A 16,282-nucleotide genomic window follows, 5' to 3' on the forward strand; every position below is an offset into this window, starting at 1 on the left:
GAAAGCTATATAGAGTGTAAAGAGTGACACAGCTTGAAGCTTATGGGAACAGAAAACAAAAACGAAGGTTAGAGAAATGCGATGTTGATCAAAATAAACAGATTATTTGTCAGCTAACTTGTCTAGTAACTTGTCAGCTAGTTGTTGAAATTTACTTCATTTAGCCATCAACATGTCATTATTGTTGTATTAACTGTTTGTTTTTTGCAAGTAAATAGGAACAAACAAAGTGTAAATTCAAGTAAAGAACGATAGCATACATTTGTACATGTTTTATTGACATAGTGCACTTTAATTCTCCTTTCTCACAGTGTTGCCAGTGTTACGATATTATATTCAAACATTTACATATTCATTTGTTGTCCAAACCACATGGCGTAGACAAAATTATTATTATGTTCATCATTTTTGCATAATGTCTTATCTCAACCAAATGTTTTTCAATTTTTCAATATTGAGGTTGGAACATAAGCGAACAATGAAAGTAAGATTAGGTATACACTGTAAAAAATAAACAAAGTACACAAAAGATATTTATAAAAATTTCAGCAGTTCAAATTTCAAACAACATAATTAAATACACATGCATTACTATCTCTTAAAAAGAAGAACAAGAAATGTTTCTTTTTACTCAGCTGTTCATGTGCAATAAAAGCAAGTGGACTTATTTTCCAATAAAAATAATTTATATTCGTAATTATATACATAAAGGGACTCTTAATTGTCACCCAGATCCAAAGTTATAAAGTTAATTTCTCTCAAAAATAACAATCTTTATGCTTCACATCTTCAGCTGAGCAGCTCCTCTTGGATAAGTAAATATACTTTATAATCTAAATGTATCTGAAATTCTTTCATTGTAATCTGTATGTTCTGTGATTTTGATTGCCTGTTCTGTCAGTGTGACATCTGTTGCATCCCACCTCTTTGTTTACTAGTAAATCAAGGATGGAGGCACAAAAGGCTTTGTACACTATACTGATTGTAAAGTCTGTTGAAGCATTGTGATTTTTGCCTCCCAGCAGTCAATGAATGCAGCTTTAAGCACAAAAAATACAAATAACACATTCAGATACACTGATAATCATGTTACTTGTGAGTTCAACTGGATAACCTAAATATTGAAGAGAAAAAGCTGAAATTCTTAACAAATTGGTGTCACTTCTTTTCTTGGTGCAGGTCAAGATGTTTTGATTTTCTGATCACCTGCAAGACATAAAAGGAAACAAGAGATTTAAGGAACGAGTTGTTGTTTGAGGAACGATTTTCAGTACTGAGTGAATAGCAATTGTTGGCCTATAGTAGTCTTAACATATTCAAAACTTACCCTCAAGTGAAAGACAGCTGAGTTTATGTGTGCTCATAGCCCGACGCAACTTTTACTGTTTACTGTACAGTTTGCCTAATGTAATGTATAATGGTAGAGTAGAGTGTCTTGCAGGTGATCCTGCTTTTTGCCATAATTGCCGGCACTGGCCTTTTATCCATACCAAAACCAAGAACTAAAACCCACGGTGAGGCGGCATTTAGCCACTATGGCCCCCGCTTGTGGAACAGCCTGCCGGAGAACCTCAGGTCTGCAGAGACTGTTGATATTTTTAAGGGAAGGTTAAAGACACACCTTTTTAATCAGGCTTTTAACTAATATTTTAAATTCTTATTCCGTTCTTATGTGGTTCTATTGTATTTTATGTTGTTCCTTCCATCTTGTTTTTTTTAAGACGATTTAATCTTAAATAATTGTATTTGTTTTATTCATCTTAGGTACTATTTTATTTTATTTATTATCTTACGTATTTTTATCCTTTTAACTGTTCACTCCATTTACTTATCTTTTGTCAGGGTTTTTATCCTATCTTATGTCTTTAGTTTTTAAGGTTTAACTCCAGAGTTTCCCCAGGGGGGTCCTCCACACTGGGAGCTGTGTCTGGGCTGCTGCTGGGGGTGCTGTCCTTGGGTCCCTTGGCCCGGCCAGCTGTTGTCTGTCAGGGTCGGGGGGCCTGGGCACTGGTGGCCCCCGTGGCACAGCCTGTGGCTCCTCCCAGTGTGGAAGGCCCCAAAGACGGCACTTCCTCAATCCTCAGTGCCTTGCCATGTCTCCCTACTGCCAGTAGTAAGAGTGTGCAGGTGTGTGTGTGTGTGTGTGGGTGTGTATTATGGAGGGTGGGAGGGAGGGGCTTTCTTTATTATTGTTCTATTTTTCTTGTGTAAAGCACTTTGTGCTGCACGCCCGTGTATGAAAAGTGCTCTATAAATAAAGTTGATTTGATTTGAGTAAGAATGGCATTAAAGTTGTGGTAATCTAAAGACAGTCACCTATTAATACATGATTTTAAAAAAGGAGAGATGTCTGGCTGGTATTACTGTGAAGGCTTTTAAAATTAGGCCTAGAACTATATAGGGAATATATTGTAACTCTGGCAAAGTTTTGTTGTCACAGATCAACCTGGTTCTGGTTCCACATTTTCTTTCAATTCTATGCTCTCTTCCCTCACAACATACTTTGGACTTAAAATTAACTTTTAACTTTGCCTGGCGAGTCTCTCATTGTGTTCTTGGGTCCAATCCAGGTATTACTGAGTTTTAACAATTACAACTTTGCTGATTGATTCTTGAAAATTAGGAAAGGGCTCCTGATTTTCACCTTGAAGATATTTTCCACTTACTTTTTGGTATAGAGGTAGTACCCTCCACCACCAGCTGCTGCACAGACGGCCAAACATGCAATTACTATTCCAGCAATGCAACCAGCCGAACAGCCTGATGTTTTACCTTGGATGGCTAAAAAAAAGAAGAGAGGGTCAGAAATAGGTAAGTGTGAAGATGTTAAACTCTACAAGTGCAAGACTTAATTTACTGGTGTATGGGTTTATGGGCCATTGCTGTCTCATAAAATGTAAATAAATCTGCAACATTTAGTTGGAATGATCTTTATAAAATCTGCTACAACTGCACTTTGGGTAAATTGCAACATCCAGGAGTACCAAGAAAATCTGATCAGCAGTATCTTGGTACCTGTTATAGTCACTTGATGCACCGCTGATGATCTTCTCTCAGTTATATGATTCATGGCTTGACAGGTGTAGTTGCCACTGTCAGAAAATCTAGTGATGACTTTAGTGAACACAGAAGAACTGTGTATCTCTGTGCCATTCGGTGTCCAGGTGTCCCTTAGCAAAAAGTAGTATACTTGAAGTTCATTTTATTAAGTATGCTTGAGTATAAGTATAAGTATAGCTAGTATACTATGGACCATGTACTTGTAGCATACTAGAAAGTATACTAATCTAATACTTCTTCGGACTAAATTGGAACATTTTAAGTTTATAAAAGTATACTTTAAGTTTACTTTACAAGGTCATTTTAAGTTTACAGAAGTACACTTTCAAGTATACATCAAGTACACTCATCTATATACTACTAGTGTACTAAGTATATACTTCTAGTCCATATTTTAGTTTATTAACATGTAAGTTGAGGGGTAATACCTCAAAGCAAATGTGTGTAGTGAAAAACATTGTTATTCTGCCAAATTAAATGTAAGCACAACTCAATGACTCAACCTTTTTCTGTACTTACATCAAGATATAGTAAGTACCAGCACTTGTAATGTATCTCTCTAGCAAGAGATTCACCATTTATTATCATACATGTTCACTGCTTAACGGACGGGAAGTCTCTCCTGGAAAACACCCCTTCACTCACGGTGCCAACATTTTTATCATCTTTGTTAATTCGACACAATTTAACCACAGAACAAGGATGTGAATTAACCCGCAACCGTCTTACACATCATCTTATTCACAAACACATTCAGGAACCATAATTACACTAACAACAACAGAATACCCAAGAGTCTTTGCGCCACAGTCCACAGTATAATAAAGTACAAGTATAAGCTTTAGTATTAAAGTATAAGTCTAAGTATTAATGTACTTAGTCTTAGACTATTCTTTATACTTTTCAGTATAAGCCAAGTATACTTCACTATACTTTTCTTAAGTATATAAAATGTAGTATATAAAAAGTACACTTCAAGTATACTGCCTCAGTTTTAGTATAAAATAAGTATACTCGTAGTACACTTGAATAAACTACTTTTTGCTAAGGGGTAACCAGCAGATGGTTCAGACTCAGCAGAGCACATTAATGTTAAGGTTTTGCCAAAATCAATCTTGCTTTGGCCTTCGATTTGAACATTTTCTGGTCCATTTGAAAAAGATGTTAAGTCTTAATGTTTTTCAAACATTAAAGAATGTGAAGTTTGTTCAATTGGTGATTTAAAAATCTTGTGTTGAACAAAAAAATTCAGGAGTACAATGTTATGGCACACATCATTTTGAGCAGTAAATATAAACTCTACAGTTACTTACAGTTAACAATCATGATGTACTGAGCTTTATCATTGCTGACAGGGTTGCTGATTTCACAAGAATATTTTCCACTGTCTGTTTTATTCAGACTTTTAAAGGACAGAACTCTGTTCCCCTCGTAAAATGCCATGTTGTCAGTCAGGATCAGATCTGAATCATCTTTCATCCACAGTCTGGTAAAGAAGGAGCCAGCAGCAGCATCACAGGTTAAGTTGACAGATTTTTCCTCAATCGGCAGGTTTGTTGATGATGTGACAGCAACGCCTGATATTCTCTCTGTTGGGAAAAAGATCAAGATCTGTTACGTGAAAAATATGAAAACAGGACAAAATTTACATTTTAGAAGTTAATTTTACAGTTGGCCTATTAAACAACCTTTAACTCAGCCATCTACGTAAGTGGAACATGTGATATAAGACTGTGTCAGACTATGTTGTGTGTGTTTGTGTTTCATTAAAACCACACATTTCTTGAACAATGAACTCAAAACAGTGAACAGCTCTAACACTCATGACTTTTCTGATCTCCATTTAATCAAATGTCATCGCTTCCAAGTTTTCCCTTCTACTCTGAAAGGAACATGTAATCTTTCAACTTGCCATTACCAGTTAAGGTAAAGCCAACATCAACGCTTATTCGCCGTTGAGGCTGATATGGAAAACCTTCTTGGGTTGGATATGTAGCAAATATAGAGTAACATCTGGAGCTTTGTTTCTGTTTACCTGACAAATGTAAGTTACTCTCCTTTAACTTTTCTGATTTGTCTGATTCTTTATCTGTCTGCCACTTGGTGCTGGGCAGGTTGTTTACCATTGGTTATGCTGAAACAGCTGCCTGCTGCTACAAGTAAGGCTTTGAGAAAATCAGTTAAGCTGCAGGCCAGAACACCAAAACAGTGAGTTTAAAGATACTTCAAAAGGTCAAAAAGAGCTAACTAACTACAGACTCTGATGATAATTATCACCCTTTTTTTTGTTTTACATAAGTATGTATTTCATTTCTGCTTTTTAAAAAAAAAAAAAAAAAATTAATATTAAGGCACACCACTTTGACAATTCTAGCTTACCCAGTAATGACTGAAAGTGCCTCAGCATACATATTTCAGTAAAGAATAAGGAGCATGCACATGCAAGTTAGTAACTCATCATCATCATTGCTTACTGGATTGGACACATGACACCTGAATGGTCCCTGGTCATAGCAGGTCACATTTACTATAGTCAGAGTCGAGCCTCCATCAGTAGGTTGAACTCTGTCACTTTGTGTAACTTCAGAACTGCTGTTCAACCAGAGAAAAGAAGGGGAGGATCCAGAGGAGGAGCAGCACAGACTGACTGAGCTGTTAAAGGTGAGGTTCACCCAGGGTGTCATGCAAGTTAGAAGTGCCACTGGAACGCTGTCATTAATGCCCCATACCAGAGGTGGTTCACCTGCCATAACCACTCTGGTTCTGCCCTTGTGTGTGATTTAGTTTTGCCCTGGCTTTTGCCTCTTTCTTCAGTTTGGCCATAGTTGCCTTTACTTTGCCATGTTTTGTCCTTGTCTTTAAATTGGCCTTCTGATTTTTTTATTTAAATGGTCCAATTTCCCTTTTGCATCCCTATTTGCCTTCTTTACTGGATTATGGTATTAGGTTACCTTATTCATTTTACGGTATTTACTTGGTTATTTGTTTCTGATCCTTTTTGTATTTAGTTCTTTCCTTTCAGAAGCAGAGGGCCATACTGTCGGGAGGCTAGCCATGCAAGGTGAGGTCCCTTCACTTTACACGTGAGTAAATGCACAAGAACACACAACAGTCTGCACCATTTTATACTGTGTGGATTGCTGTGACAGTCCTGTCTTGTACTTGAGGTGAGTAGTGGTAGTACCCTCAGTGTAGTCTGCCTCTATGTGGCCTCTGTTTTGTTTTCTTTGGTATGTTTAAGTTGCACTGATATCCCTTTCCAATACATTGACGTTTTAATATTGAGGCCTCTTTTTATAAGTTGTAATAAAATATTATTTTGATTTTCCTTTTGGTTTAGGACATTTTATTTGTTCATTAACGTTCCTTTTCTTCCATATCTCCAGCCCCTGGCTGATAGCTTTGATAATTTTTGATTACTACAATAAAACCACATCTATGACTCCTCAGTAACAATCCTGTGACTGACTATCAACAAACAGTAACCAAAGTTTAAGTAGTATTTCCTGGGGTGCACTTCCCCAGTTGGCTTGTACTGCTCCTCGTAGTGCCCTTCGCCACAAGGACAAAGACCAAAATCCATGAAATGCAAATACGAGCACAAACCAAAAGCAAATAACCAAATCAAAAGGAAAACTAGGAATGACACAGGGAATTGGGAACGAAAAGCCAGAAACATATCACAAGGGTTAGGGTTAAGATTAGGGATAGGAAAAGGGAGACACAGGAACAGACCTAGGGAAACTAAGCCAAAAACTGACAGAGACTAGGGGGCATACAGACTATATACACAAGGGAGTGTAAGTGAAATTGTCCTTGTTGAGGTAGAGAGTTGCTAATTCTACGAAGAATTTTAAACTCAGCACGATGAATCAGATCTCTTTAATACATGCAGCATGCAGACCTGAAGTGTTAATAATATTAATAATAATATTAATAAACTTTATTTGTATAGCACTTTTAAAAACATGGTTTACAAAGTGCTTTAACAGACAAAGCAAGAATACAATTAACAATTACACAGGACAATAAAATAGATTGCATGAAAATTTTGAAATAACAGAGGTAATTATGGAGCCAGAACGGTGACTTTAAAATTTGGCATCCAAAAAAAAAATTGGCATTGAAAACAAAACCAGTACTGAAAAAAGAAACATCGTCATTGTAACACTTGTATTGAAAACAGTTGTATTGGCATTGAAACAAGTATTGGCACTGAAAAAAGAAAGTAATTCAAATAATTCAAATCTGAAAATCTTATCATTTTATTTTATTGGGATTTTTTTTTTTTTTCAATGACAATCTTCAGATTTTTTCTTCATGTCACTTTTTTTTCAGTGACAGATTTTTTTTACAATGTCAGTTTTTTTTCAGTGTCACTGATTTTCAGTTTCAACTTTGTGTCACTGTTTTGGCGTCAAGAGGACGGGGCCTGAGGGGAGGGGCAAGTAGAGCGTGGTTTGCATATCATTTGAGAAGGTAATGGCAGCAGCCTGCGGAAAGGTGGGGCTGCCATAATACACCATTTAGGGCCCGTGTGCCGGCTGTCTCTGGGCAACACAGAGTCCAACTACCTCGCAGACTTTTCTGCATGCTCTCTCTTGATGTGTCCAAGTCTCTGTGTATCTGGTTCTGTCCCGGAGCTCCCGAGCCCCGCTCCTATATGCGTATGGAGTGTGGTAGTAGTACCGGGCGCCGAGCACGGAGCATTAGCCACAGTTAGCACAACAGTAGAACAGCCTGTTGCTCCGAGCCGGGACTGCAGCGCCGACTGCAGCGCTCTGGTCTGCTCTCCGAGCTCTGTAACACCGCACTGCTACCGGAGATCCTGAGCTCCCCTATAAAATCAGTTCATGTGAATAATATCACTATTCCTACAATGACTCCTTTGAGTCGAAGCGAATAAACTCAACAAGTCAGTATGCGGGTAAAGTCAGCTGTGATTGTGCTACTGTGGTTCATAGTAAAGTACAACAGACGGCTTTAATCAAGTAACAGACACATATTTTCATAACTGACTGACTTTTCTCCAAGCACTCTCCTTTATTGTCCGGTCTCTGTATGCGTGTGCAGCGGTGCGGTGTTACAGAGCTCGGGGAGCAGACGGAGCGCTGCTGTCAGCGAGGCAGCCCCGGCTCGGAGCGACACAGCTGGGGCTAATGCTCGTTTGCTCCATACTACTACCACAGTCCATACGCATATAGATACCGGAGCTCGGGAGGTCCGGTCTCCGGTAGCGGTGCGGTGGCACAGAGCTCGGGGAGCAGACCAGAGCACTGCTGTCGGCGCTGCAGACCCGGCTTGGAGCAACAGGCTGTTCTACTGTTATGCTAACTGTGGCTAATGCTCCGTGCTCGGCGCTCCGGTACTACTACCACACTCAATGCGCATATAGGAGCGGGGCTCGGGAGCTCCGGGACAGAACCAGATACACAGAGACTTGGACACATCAGGAGAGAGCTTGAAGAAAAGTCTGCGAGGTAGTTGGGCTCTGTGTTGCCCAGAGACAGCCGGCTACAACGGTATTATGGCTGGACCGTCCAGCCCCGCCTTCCCGCAGGCTGCAGCCATTACCTTCTCAAATGATATGCAAACCACGCTCTACTTGCCCCTCCCCTCAGGCCCCTCCCTCTCGACGCCAAAACAGTGACAGAAAGTTGAAACTGAAAATCAGTGACACTGAAAAAAAACTGACATTGTAAAAAAAATCTGTCACTGAAAAAAAGGTGACATGAAGAAAAAATCTGAAGATTATCATTGAAAAATACAAAAAAATCCTAATAAAATAAAATGATAAGATTTTCGGATTTGAATTATTTGAATTACTTTCTTTTTTCAGTGCCAATACTTGTTTCAGTGCCAATACAATTGTTTTCAATACAAATGTTTCAATGACAATGTTTCTTTTTTCAGTACTGGTTTTGTTTTCAATGCCAATTTTTTTTTGGATGCCAAATTTTAAAGTCACCGTTCTGGCTCCATAGGTAATGATCCTAACTGGTAAAGTAGGTGAGATAAAAGAGATTAAATAGATAACTTGGGCAAGATCAAACAAATGTAATAAATAAAATAACAAAAAAAAAAAGTAGAACAGAACTGAAAGACTAAAATAAACATACAAGGACCACATCACATCAAGGCAAGTCTATAAAAATGGGTTTTAAGAAGTGATTTAAAAGAATTTACCAATCCCGCAAGCCTTATCTCCTCAGGCAGGGCATTCCAAAGTCGAGGGGCCCTTATGGCAAAGGCACAGTCCCCTTAAGTTTTTAGTCTCGACTTTGGAACGGTTAGGAGGGCCCCGCCTGAGGATCTAAGGCTGCGAGCTGGCTATAGGGAATTAAAATATCTGTAATATAGCTCGGAGCCAGACCTGAGCGTGCTTTAAAAGTGATCAATAAAATCTTAAAATCAATTCTAAAACAGACAGGGAGCCAATAGAGGGAAGCTAATATTGGAGTGATGTGTTGACGTCTGTTAAAACCAGTTAGAAACCTAGCTGCTGCATTCTGTACCAGTTGGAGGTGAGAGAGTGACTTTTGACTTATGCTGGAGAGAAGGGAGTTGCATTAGTCTAGTCTGGAAAAGATGAATGCGTGAATGACTTTTTCCAGATCGGGGGATGTGAGCGTGTGTTTTATTCTAGAAATGGAGCATGGTTGATAGAAGCAGGACTGGACCAGTTTATTGAAATGAGGGATGAAAGTTAGCTCTGAGTCAAAGAGTACACCTAGGTTTCTTGCAGTGGGTTTTATGTTGACGGAGAGGGGACCAAGGGCTTGCTGGTAATGACTAATATTGTTAGGAGGGGTGAACAATATGATTTCTGTTTTGGTGTTGTTAAGCTGTAAGAAATTTTGGGCCATCCAACTGTTAATATCTTTAAGACAGTCTAAGATAGCAGCTAGGCTTCCAGGGTCATCGGGCCTCAGCGGAAGGTATTTTTCTGTGCCGTCTGCATAGCAATGGAACGATATATTATGATGTTTTGCCTGGTATCATTAACTCTATTTGTTAAATAATTTAAGAAGTCCTCACACCTTTCTTGAGAGGCATCGATGGAGAGAGTGAAGGAGGGGGAGGTTACTGATTCTATAAATTCAAATAAAATTCTGGGGTTGGAGTGATTGTCTAAAATTAATTTAGAAAAGAATTAAGTTCTTGCTTCTTTAACTGCTTTTTGATAATTTGTCGTGGCATCTTTCCAGGTCTGATAAAACACATGTAAGCCTGTCTTTTTCCATTTTTTAAAAATTCTCCTGCAAACTCTTTTATTGCTTGAGTGTGGTTATTAGCCAGGGTTGCAGTGTTCTACTGTTTTTTTTTTGTTTTTGTAGGGGGCGATGACATCCAGGGCAGACTGACAGGAGTGGTTAAAAAAGGAGACCAGCTCCTCCGTGTTCAAATCAGAGTTAAAAGCTGTCAAAGAAGCACTAAACAGCTCTGAAAACTTGCTAACTGAGCTGGTGTTAAAAACCCAGCCACGGACTGGTGCGCTGTAATTAAATGGAGTTTGGGATAAAATGATATTAAATAAAACAGCTTTATGATCTGACATACAAATATCCTTAATAGTTAGATTATCTGGGCTGAGGCCACTGGACAGTACCAGGTCCAGGATGTGATCCTTTGAATGAGTTGGTTCTTGAACTGCTTGGGTAAGGTTAAAAGACTCCAGAATATCAATAAAATCTGTGGTGAAAGATTGAGGAGGACAACAAACATGAATGTTAAAATCACCTAGGATAAGAATTTTGTCATACCTTGTCATAAAACCAACATCCAATCACCAGCATGGGATGCTGGTGCTGGTATACTGGTCACCAGCATCCTTTGCACCAGCATGGGAAGTTCCCTGCCCATGCTGGCAGGAAACACCTATGCCTGAGTCCTGTTCATTCAGCATCTTGATGTGCCACACCTGTCAGGGGGATGGCTTATCTTATTGGATTTTAACAAATGTGTGCTCAACATCTGAAAGAAGTAATTATTTTGTGTACACAGAAAAGAAAAACTGTATGAAATTGTTTACTTAAGCTTGTGAGAGAAAGGGGAGCAACAAACAAAGTGCTGCATTTATATTTTTGTATATTTAGTGCAGTATTTACAGTTTGTTTCAGGTGCCCTCAAATAAGCCCAAAATCTTGCAGGTTTGAAGCTTGTATTCAATAAACTTGGTGTTCTGTGACAACCTCACTGACTCTATGCCCTGTATTGGATTTTCACATTTTCAATTCACTCCTCCTCAAACTGTGTAATATGAAATAAGCTGGTCACCAGCATACCAGCATCAACATACCAGCACCAGCATGGGATGCTGGTCAGCATACCAGCACCAAAACACAACATATGCTGGTCTTGCTGGTCACCAGCTATGCTGGTCTATGCTGTTTTTTTCAGCAGGGAGGACAGTAACCCCTTGATGTTTTATTGGAATGTAAATATCTTATCTACCTTCCTGTAACCACCGCAGACAAACAGAATTGCCCCTCATGTGACTTTCTGACCCTTACACCTTAGGAGAATCTCCCCTCCACTCACATCCTAATATGTTCTATGCCATACATTGATTACTGTATTAAAAAATATTTAATTTATCTCAGGGGGTAGGGATGATTGGACACAGGTGAAACACATTGCAAGTAACTTCAAAACAAGTATAGTGTAATATTTTGTTCAATACACCATGGCGGCCTACTCTCCTGCATTGACTGAGACTCATGCAATTGACACTTTTCAAAAAGTGTGAAAAAGATAACTTTTCTTCCACCACATGTCCATTTTCTCATGCAGTGAAAAATAAATTCATATCTGATAACATCAGATGTGAAAAGAGGATATAGACAGCACACAGACAGACAAGAAAGCAGTGTCATTCAGGCCATCAGGGGGAAGTGAGAAATATACACAAATAGTTGACACTGCATGGTTTAAACTTGTTCCCATACTACACAAATAATTCTCATGTCAAAGAGAAAGTGTCAAAGCCACTTCCTCATTTAAAAAATATAATTATAGATTTTATACTGTCTTTTCAGTGCACTTAGGACTAAGTATAAATAGTCAGGCTTTTTAGGTTAAAAGAAACATGTAGGGTGTACACTGCCATACCTTTTCTTATTCTAAAAAATTAACTGTTGTTGTGCTGTTGTTGTTCTTCTTCTTTACACAATTGTTGCAAGAAGTGGGCTGCTGTGCGTGAGTCAAACTCATGGACATGGATCACCTAATAAAGGGAAGTCACTAGTAACAGCAACATCACAGACTCCCTTACCAATAGAGTGATTTTAAAAGCTGTTGCATCATAAGGTAACAAACTTTCTGAAATGGCTATGGTGAATTTTGAATCATTGATCCCTTCTTGTAAATTCAGCTTTGAATGCAATCGATAAAGATTATTCGTTCCTTGTAAAACATGTCGGTTTGTCCCAGCATCTCAGTATAAGCTGTCTGGTTTTCATGTTTAAAGTGCGCCCTGTCTGATTCCATGTTTGAGGTGCATCGTTCCTCCCATAAGCTGTTTAAATGTAACATTTCAACTGATTTGAACATGTACACCACATTAATCATGTTGACGGCAAACATGTCAAATTGTATGCTGTAAATCCAGTAAACAGTACCTAGTAGTAGTAGTAGTCATTAGAAGGAATAGTATAAACTTTGTGAAACACTGTCTACAACACTTTAAAAAATCATTTAGGCTTACTTGTTCATTCAGCAAACATAATGCAATAATATATTTCTTTACTCGTGTATACAAACAATATATATCAGTTTGTCCCACTGGTGTAGGTGTATTCTCGCATTCTCTCTCTCTCTCTCTCTCTCTGTCTGTTGTTTTTGTTTTTGATTTTGAAATGCTTCTCTTTTTGAAACCTTATATGAGCAATTATCGCCTTTCCACTGTTGATGTGTCAACAGCATGTGGAACATTTGTTCAGCAAACCCCAATGCCACAACTTTCATCAGATTGTGATTAAGATTTGACAGGAGCACAGAAAACGCCTTTGTTATGTTACACCACCTCTTGCCAACTGTGTCCCACCACTTCAAACCAAAGAAAAGAGCGCAGACCAAAACAAAAGAAAAAAATATGTCATGTTAAATAATCAGAGTTGTTCGAACTTTGACTGAAAATTGTATTGTCACTATTGCAATACATAATCTCCATTCGGTACTAGAAGAGATACAAGTGAAACATGTGCTCACCATAAACTTCCAGTTGGGTGGTTCCTGAGTTTCTTGATCCATCCTGTGATACAGTAACAACGTTGTATTCTCCACTGTCATTCAGAACCAGATTCCTGAGCTCCAGAGATCCAGTAGAAGTGAAGAGGGTGACCCTGCCTGCATAATCTGCAGTAACACCAGTAGCTGTATTGATTATAATTTTGTCACCAAATTGCCATTGCACAAATGAAAATGTTTGTTCAGGTGGAATCACTGTTGCATTGAACACCATTGTCCCTCCCAATGTTTCATTCAGAGGACCATCTGGCAACACACCAGCTCCTTTGGTTAAACCTGGAACACACAGTTAAAGGTCTGAGAACAACTCGAACAAGTTGATTATTTGGTATTCAGTGTCAAGGTCCTTGATTACAACAACAATCACACAAAAGCTTTAACTAAAGCTAAGCTGATTTTTAAATTGCAGACCAGCTGAAATAGCTAGCCTATCATATAAGGGCACTTAGAACAGGAGATCTAATTGTCCTCTAACACAAGGGGTCAGCTGGAGATACTTCTCTTTCTCTTCTAAACAATTAACTGGTTTAGGTATTTTCACTGTTGCTGGCTTAAAGGGATATCATTCATAATGCACTGCTCTATGCATTGATATAACTGCCAGTAAGAATCTCATACCATCTTGGGTAAAAACATCGAACTGCTCAATTGCAGTAACATTTTATCTCCCAAAGCAAAATAGGGAAGGGGTTCTAATCTGACAGTGTTAACCATCAATAATTGATCTATATAATAAGCGAATAGACATTTGCTTTTATCTGTTGAATCAAGGCATAAAATCTTACCTGAGAAGACTCCCACAATGATGAATTGTATCACAGCTTTTTCCATTTTATCTGCAGTATCATCAAGATGAGAAGAAGGAAGAGGATCACTTTACTTCGTGCTCCCTTTACCAATCGCAGCATAATGAATGCTCATTTCGGTGTATGACATTAGTACAAGGAAGTACTGTGCAGTGGGGAATTTCCCGTCATCATACCTCATAAAGGTCGAACTTGTTGATCATTAACATTTACAGAATAGATGTAGTAAGCACAAACTGTTGGGTCTCCATTAGATGTTGTTGTGAATGTTTTGTGGTAGCTGTTTTTTTTTTGTTTATTTTTGGTGCTGTGGGTGTGTGACAATTTTTCTTTTGCTTCCACTGTGAGTATCTTCTGTTTACAGTATCGTGCGTAGAGTAAGGTCACTAAGTTTCTGATCTTTTTGTTTGGCTTGTGTAATCCACTTGGCCCAGGTAGCCTAGTTAAAAGGGTGGATCTAAGTGTCTAGGTTCTAAGAGGAGACTGGTACATGATGAAACAGTGAAACAAATTGGCATTTCTTAATCCCTACTTTAAGAATAACTCACACCAACAACCTGTTTCTGTTCAATTATGGCAACACACCTCTATTTTGATACAGGAATCATTAAGGTTATACACTTATTCGGGTTGAACAATTTAAATCAACCACTGTAGCCAATTCCGAATTAAATTGATACAAAATAATTATTTTTGGCTCATTTATAATTAATGTCTTTCACAATTAACCTTACCTGGTTTTTTATTCAATAACGCCACAAATTTAGCTATATGGCTCAATCTCAGTGTACTTCACACAGTTATGAAATGCTGTGATTCAACCAACAACAAAATAACAAAAGTTTCATGATGAATTGTCTTTAAATAAAAAAATAAACAAGTGTGTTCCAATATTGAATCAGTCTTTAGATGATTAAGACACTTTCATAAATCCTTTTTTGAATGAAATGGAGTCCTACCAACAACCTTAGTAGAGAAACTGTCCGTCCTGATTTCCACAAAGATGGAAAGGGATGAAGCAGGCGGAGTAATGGGAATGGGGGATGAAGATGATGAGGATGGATCCAATGAGCGGTGAGGAGATGGAGATGATGGGTGAAGATCAGGAGGCAGTGGAATGGCGGCGACTCGAGCAGCACAGTTCTGTCCGTGGAATAGTCTCACCAAAAAACCTGCCGGGATTCTCAATAAACACTCTGTTAGAACGAGTCGGCAGCTCCGTGGCTGTTGTATAAGTCTCCTCTCCAGCTTCCAAGAACGTCTTCTTAGTTATCCTAGTTAGTTTCTACTCTATTTCTTTATCGTCTACTTCTAATTTCTTGCACGGAAGCTGCCTGCTGGCACTACCTTGCGCTGTGTCGGTCTCTGTTTTTTTCTCTCTCTCTATTGACGCAAAGCACGTCAAAATGTCTTACTTCCCTTGCTCGATTACGAGCACTAGGCGGCGCCAATGGGATATAATAACAGAAGGAGTAATCATTCTAATACCACCATGCCTATTCTGATTAATTAGGTTTTACAGTGGCTGTTTTAGACATACTGGTTACACTTGTATTGTGGTTTCTTGTCTGATTGACTCTATGTGATTTTGTACAGTCTTTCTGTTGTTCATCTTTTTGTAGAAAGCCACAGGAAGACTTTTTTACATGTTGAAACTGTCTGTCCCAATCTCCAATCAGCCACTGACTTCCACTCATTTCAGTATGGTGTGATCAGTATGGTGTTAGTATGTGTGGCTCCAGAGGAAGTTGCATGTAGTTTTATGGATTGCCTGCGGTGGTGTCACTCAGTGGCTGAGATGCATTGTGGGCAATGTAGGCACTAGGTTTCAAAAAGTAGTCCACTGGTCTGCAATGCACTAAAACAAAAAGATCAAAATGGATACAGCAGTGATCTTTTTTTATTTCACTTTTTTTTTATTCAACCTTTTTTCTCAAGCCACAACCAAGCTACCAGCCCAAGCCCATGCCTCAGCTCCGGCCTCAGCCCATGCCTCAGCTACAGCCCATGCCTCAGCCCATGACTCAACTTCAGCCTCAGCTGAAGTGTCTCCTTTCTGGGGAACCCGCCTGGCCTACAAAGCTCCCCGACCTAGAAAGCGACGTTGTCAGCAGTGTCCAGGCTCCCTGAGGTCTGGCGCCCTTCTTTGCTGTTCCTCGCCACCACCC

General features: G+C 38.9%; 1 protein-coding gene across 3 annotated transcripts; it reads right to left on the bottom strand.

The window, feature by feature from the left end:
* Positions 1–257: 257 nt before the first annotated feature.
* LOC115568105 (carcinoembryonic antigen-related cell adhesion molecule 1-like) lies at positions 258–15,477 on the bottom strand. Of its 3 annotated transcripts, none has more exons than XM_030395183.1 (6): positions 15,081–15,477; positions 14,094–14,144; positions 13,270–13,584; positions 4,374–4,649; positions 2,667–2,781; positions 258–1,206 (listed from the first exon to the last, which is right to left on the bottom strand). In XM_030395183.1, exons 2-6 carry the CDS (start codon positions 14,137–14,139, stop codon positions 1,203–1,205), a joined length of 756 nt encoding a protein of 251 aa, XP_030251043.1. In that variant the 5' UTR covers positions 14,140–14,144; positions 15,081–15,477; the 3' UTR covers positions 258–1,202. The 3 variants fall into 3 exon arrangements, with proteins under 3 accessions (XP_030251043.1, XP_030251044.1, XP_030251045.1); XM_030395184.1 differs by having other exon boundaries at positions 15,074–15,477; XM_030395185.1 differs by having other exon boundaries at positions 15,279–15,476.
* Between the last annotated feature and the right edge of the window lie 805 nt (positions 15,478–16,282).

The sequence above is a fragment of the Sparus aurata genome, chromosome 17, assembly GCF_900880675.1.
Source record: "Sparus aurata chromosome 17, fSpaAur1.1, whole genome shotgun sequence".
NCBI classification, from domain to species: domain Eukaryota; kingdom Metazoa; phylum Chordata; class Actinopteri; order Spariformes; family Sparidae; genus Sparus; species Sparus aurata.

What these genes read in the sequence shown, in the direction of transcription:
- LOC115568105 (XM_030395183.1), bottom strand. Translation starts at nt 14,139, where the DNA reads ATGGAAAAAGCTGTGATACAATTCATCATTGTGGGAGTCTTCTCAG. An exon ending in CATTGTGGGAGTCTTCTCAG is followed by an intron (nt 13,585 to 14,093) that starts GTAAGATTTTAT and finishes TGTGTGTTCCAG; the next exon opens with GTTTAACCAAAGGAGCTGGT. An exon ending in CACCCAACTGGAAGTTTATG is followed by an intron (nt 4,650 to 13,269) that starts GTGAGCACATGT and finishes TTTTCCCAACAG; the next exon opens with AGAGAATATCAGGCGTTGCT.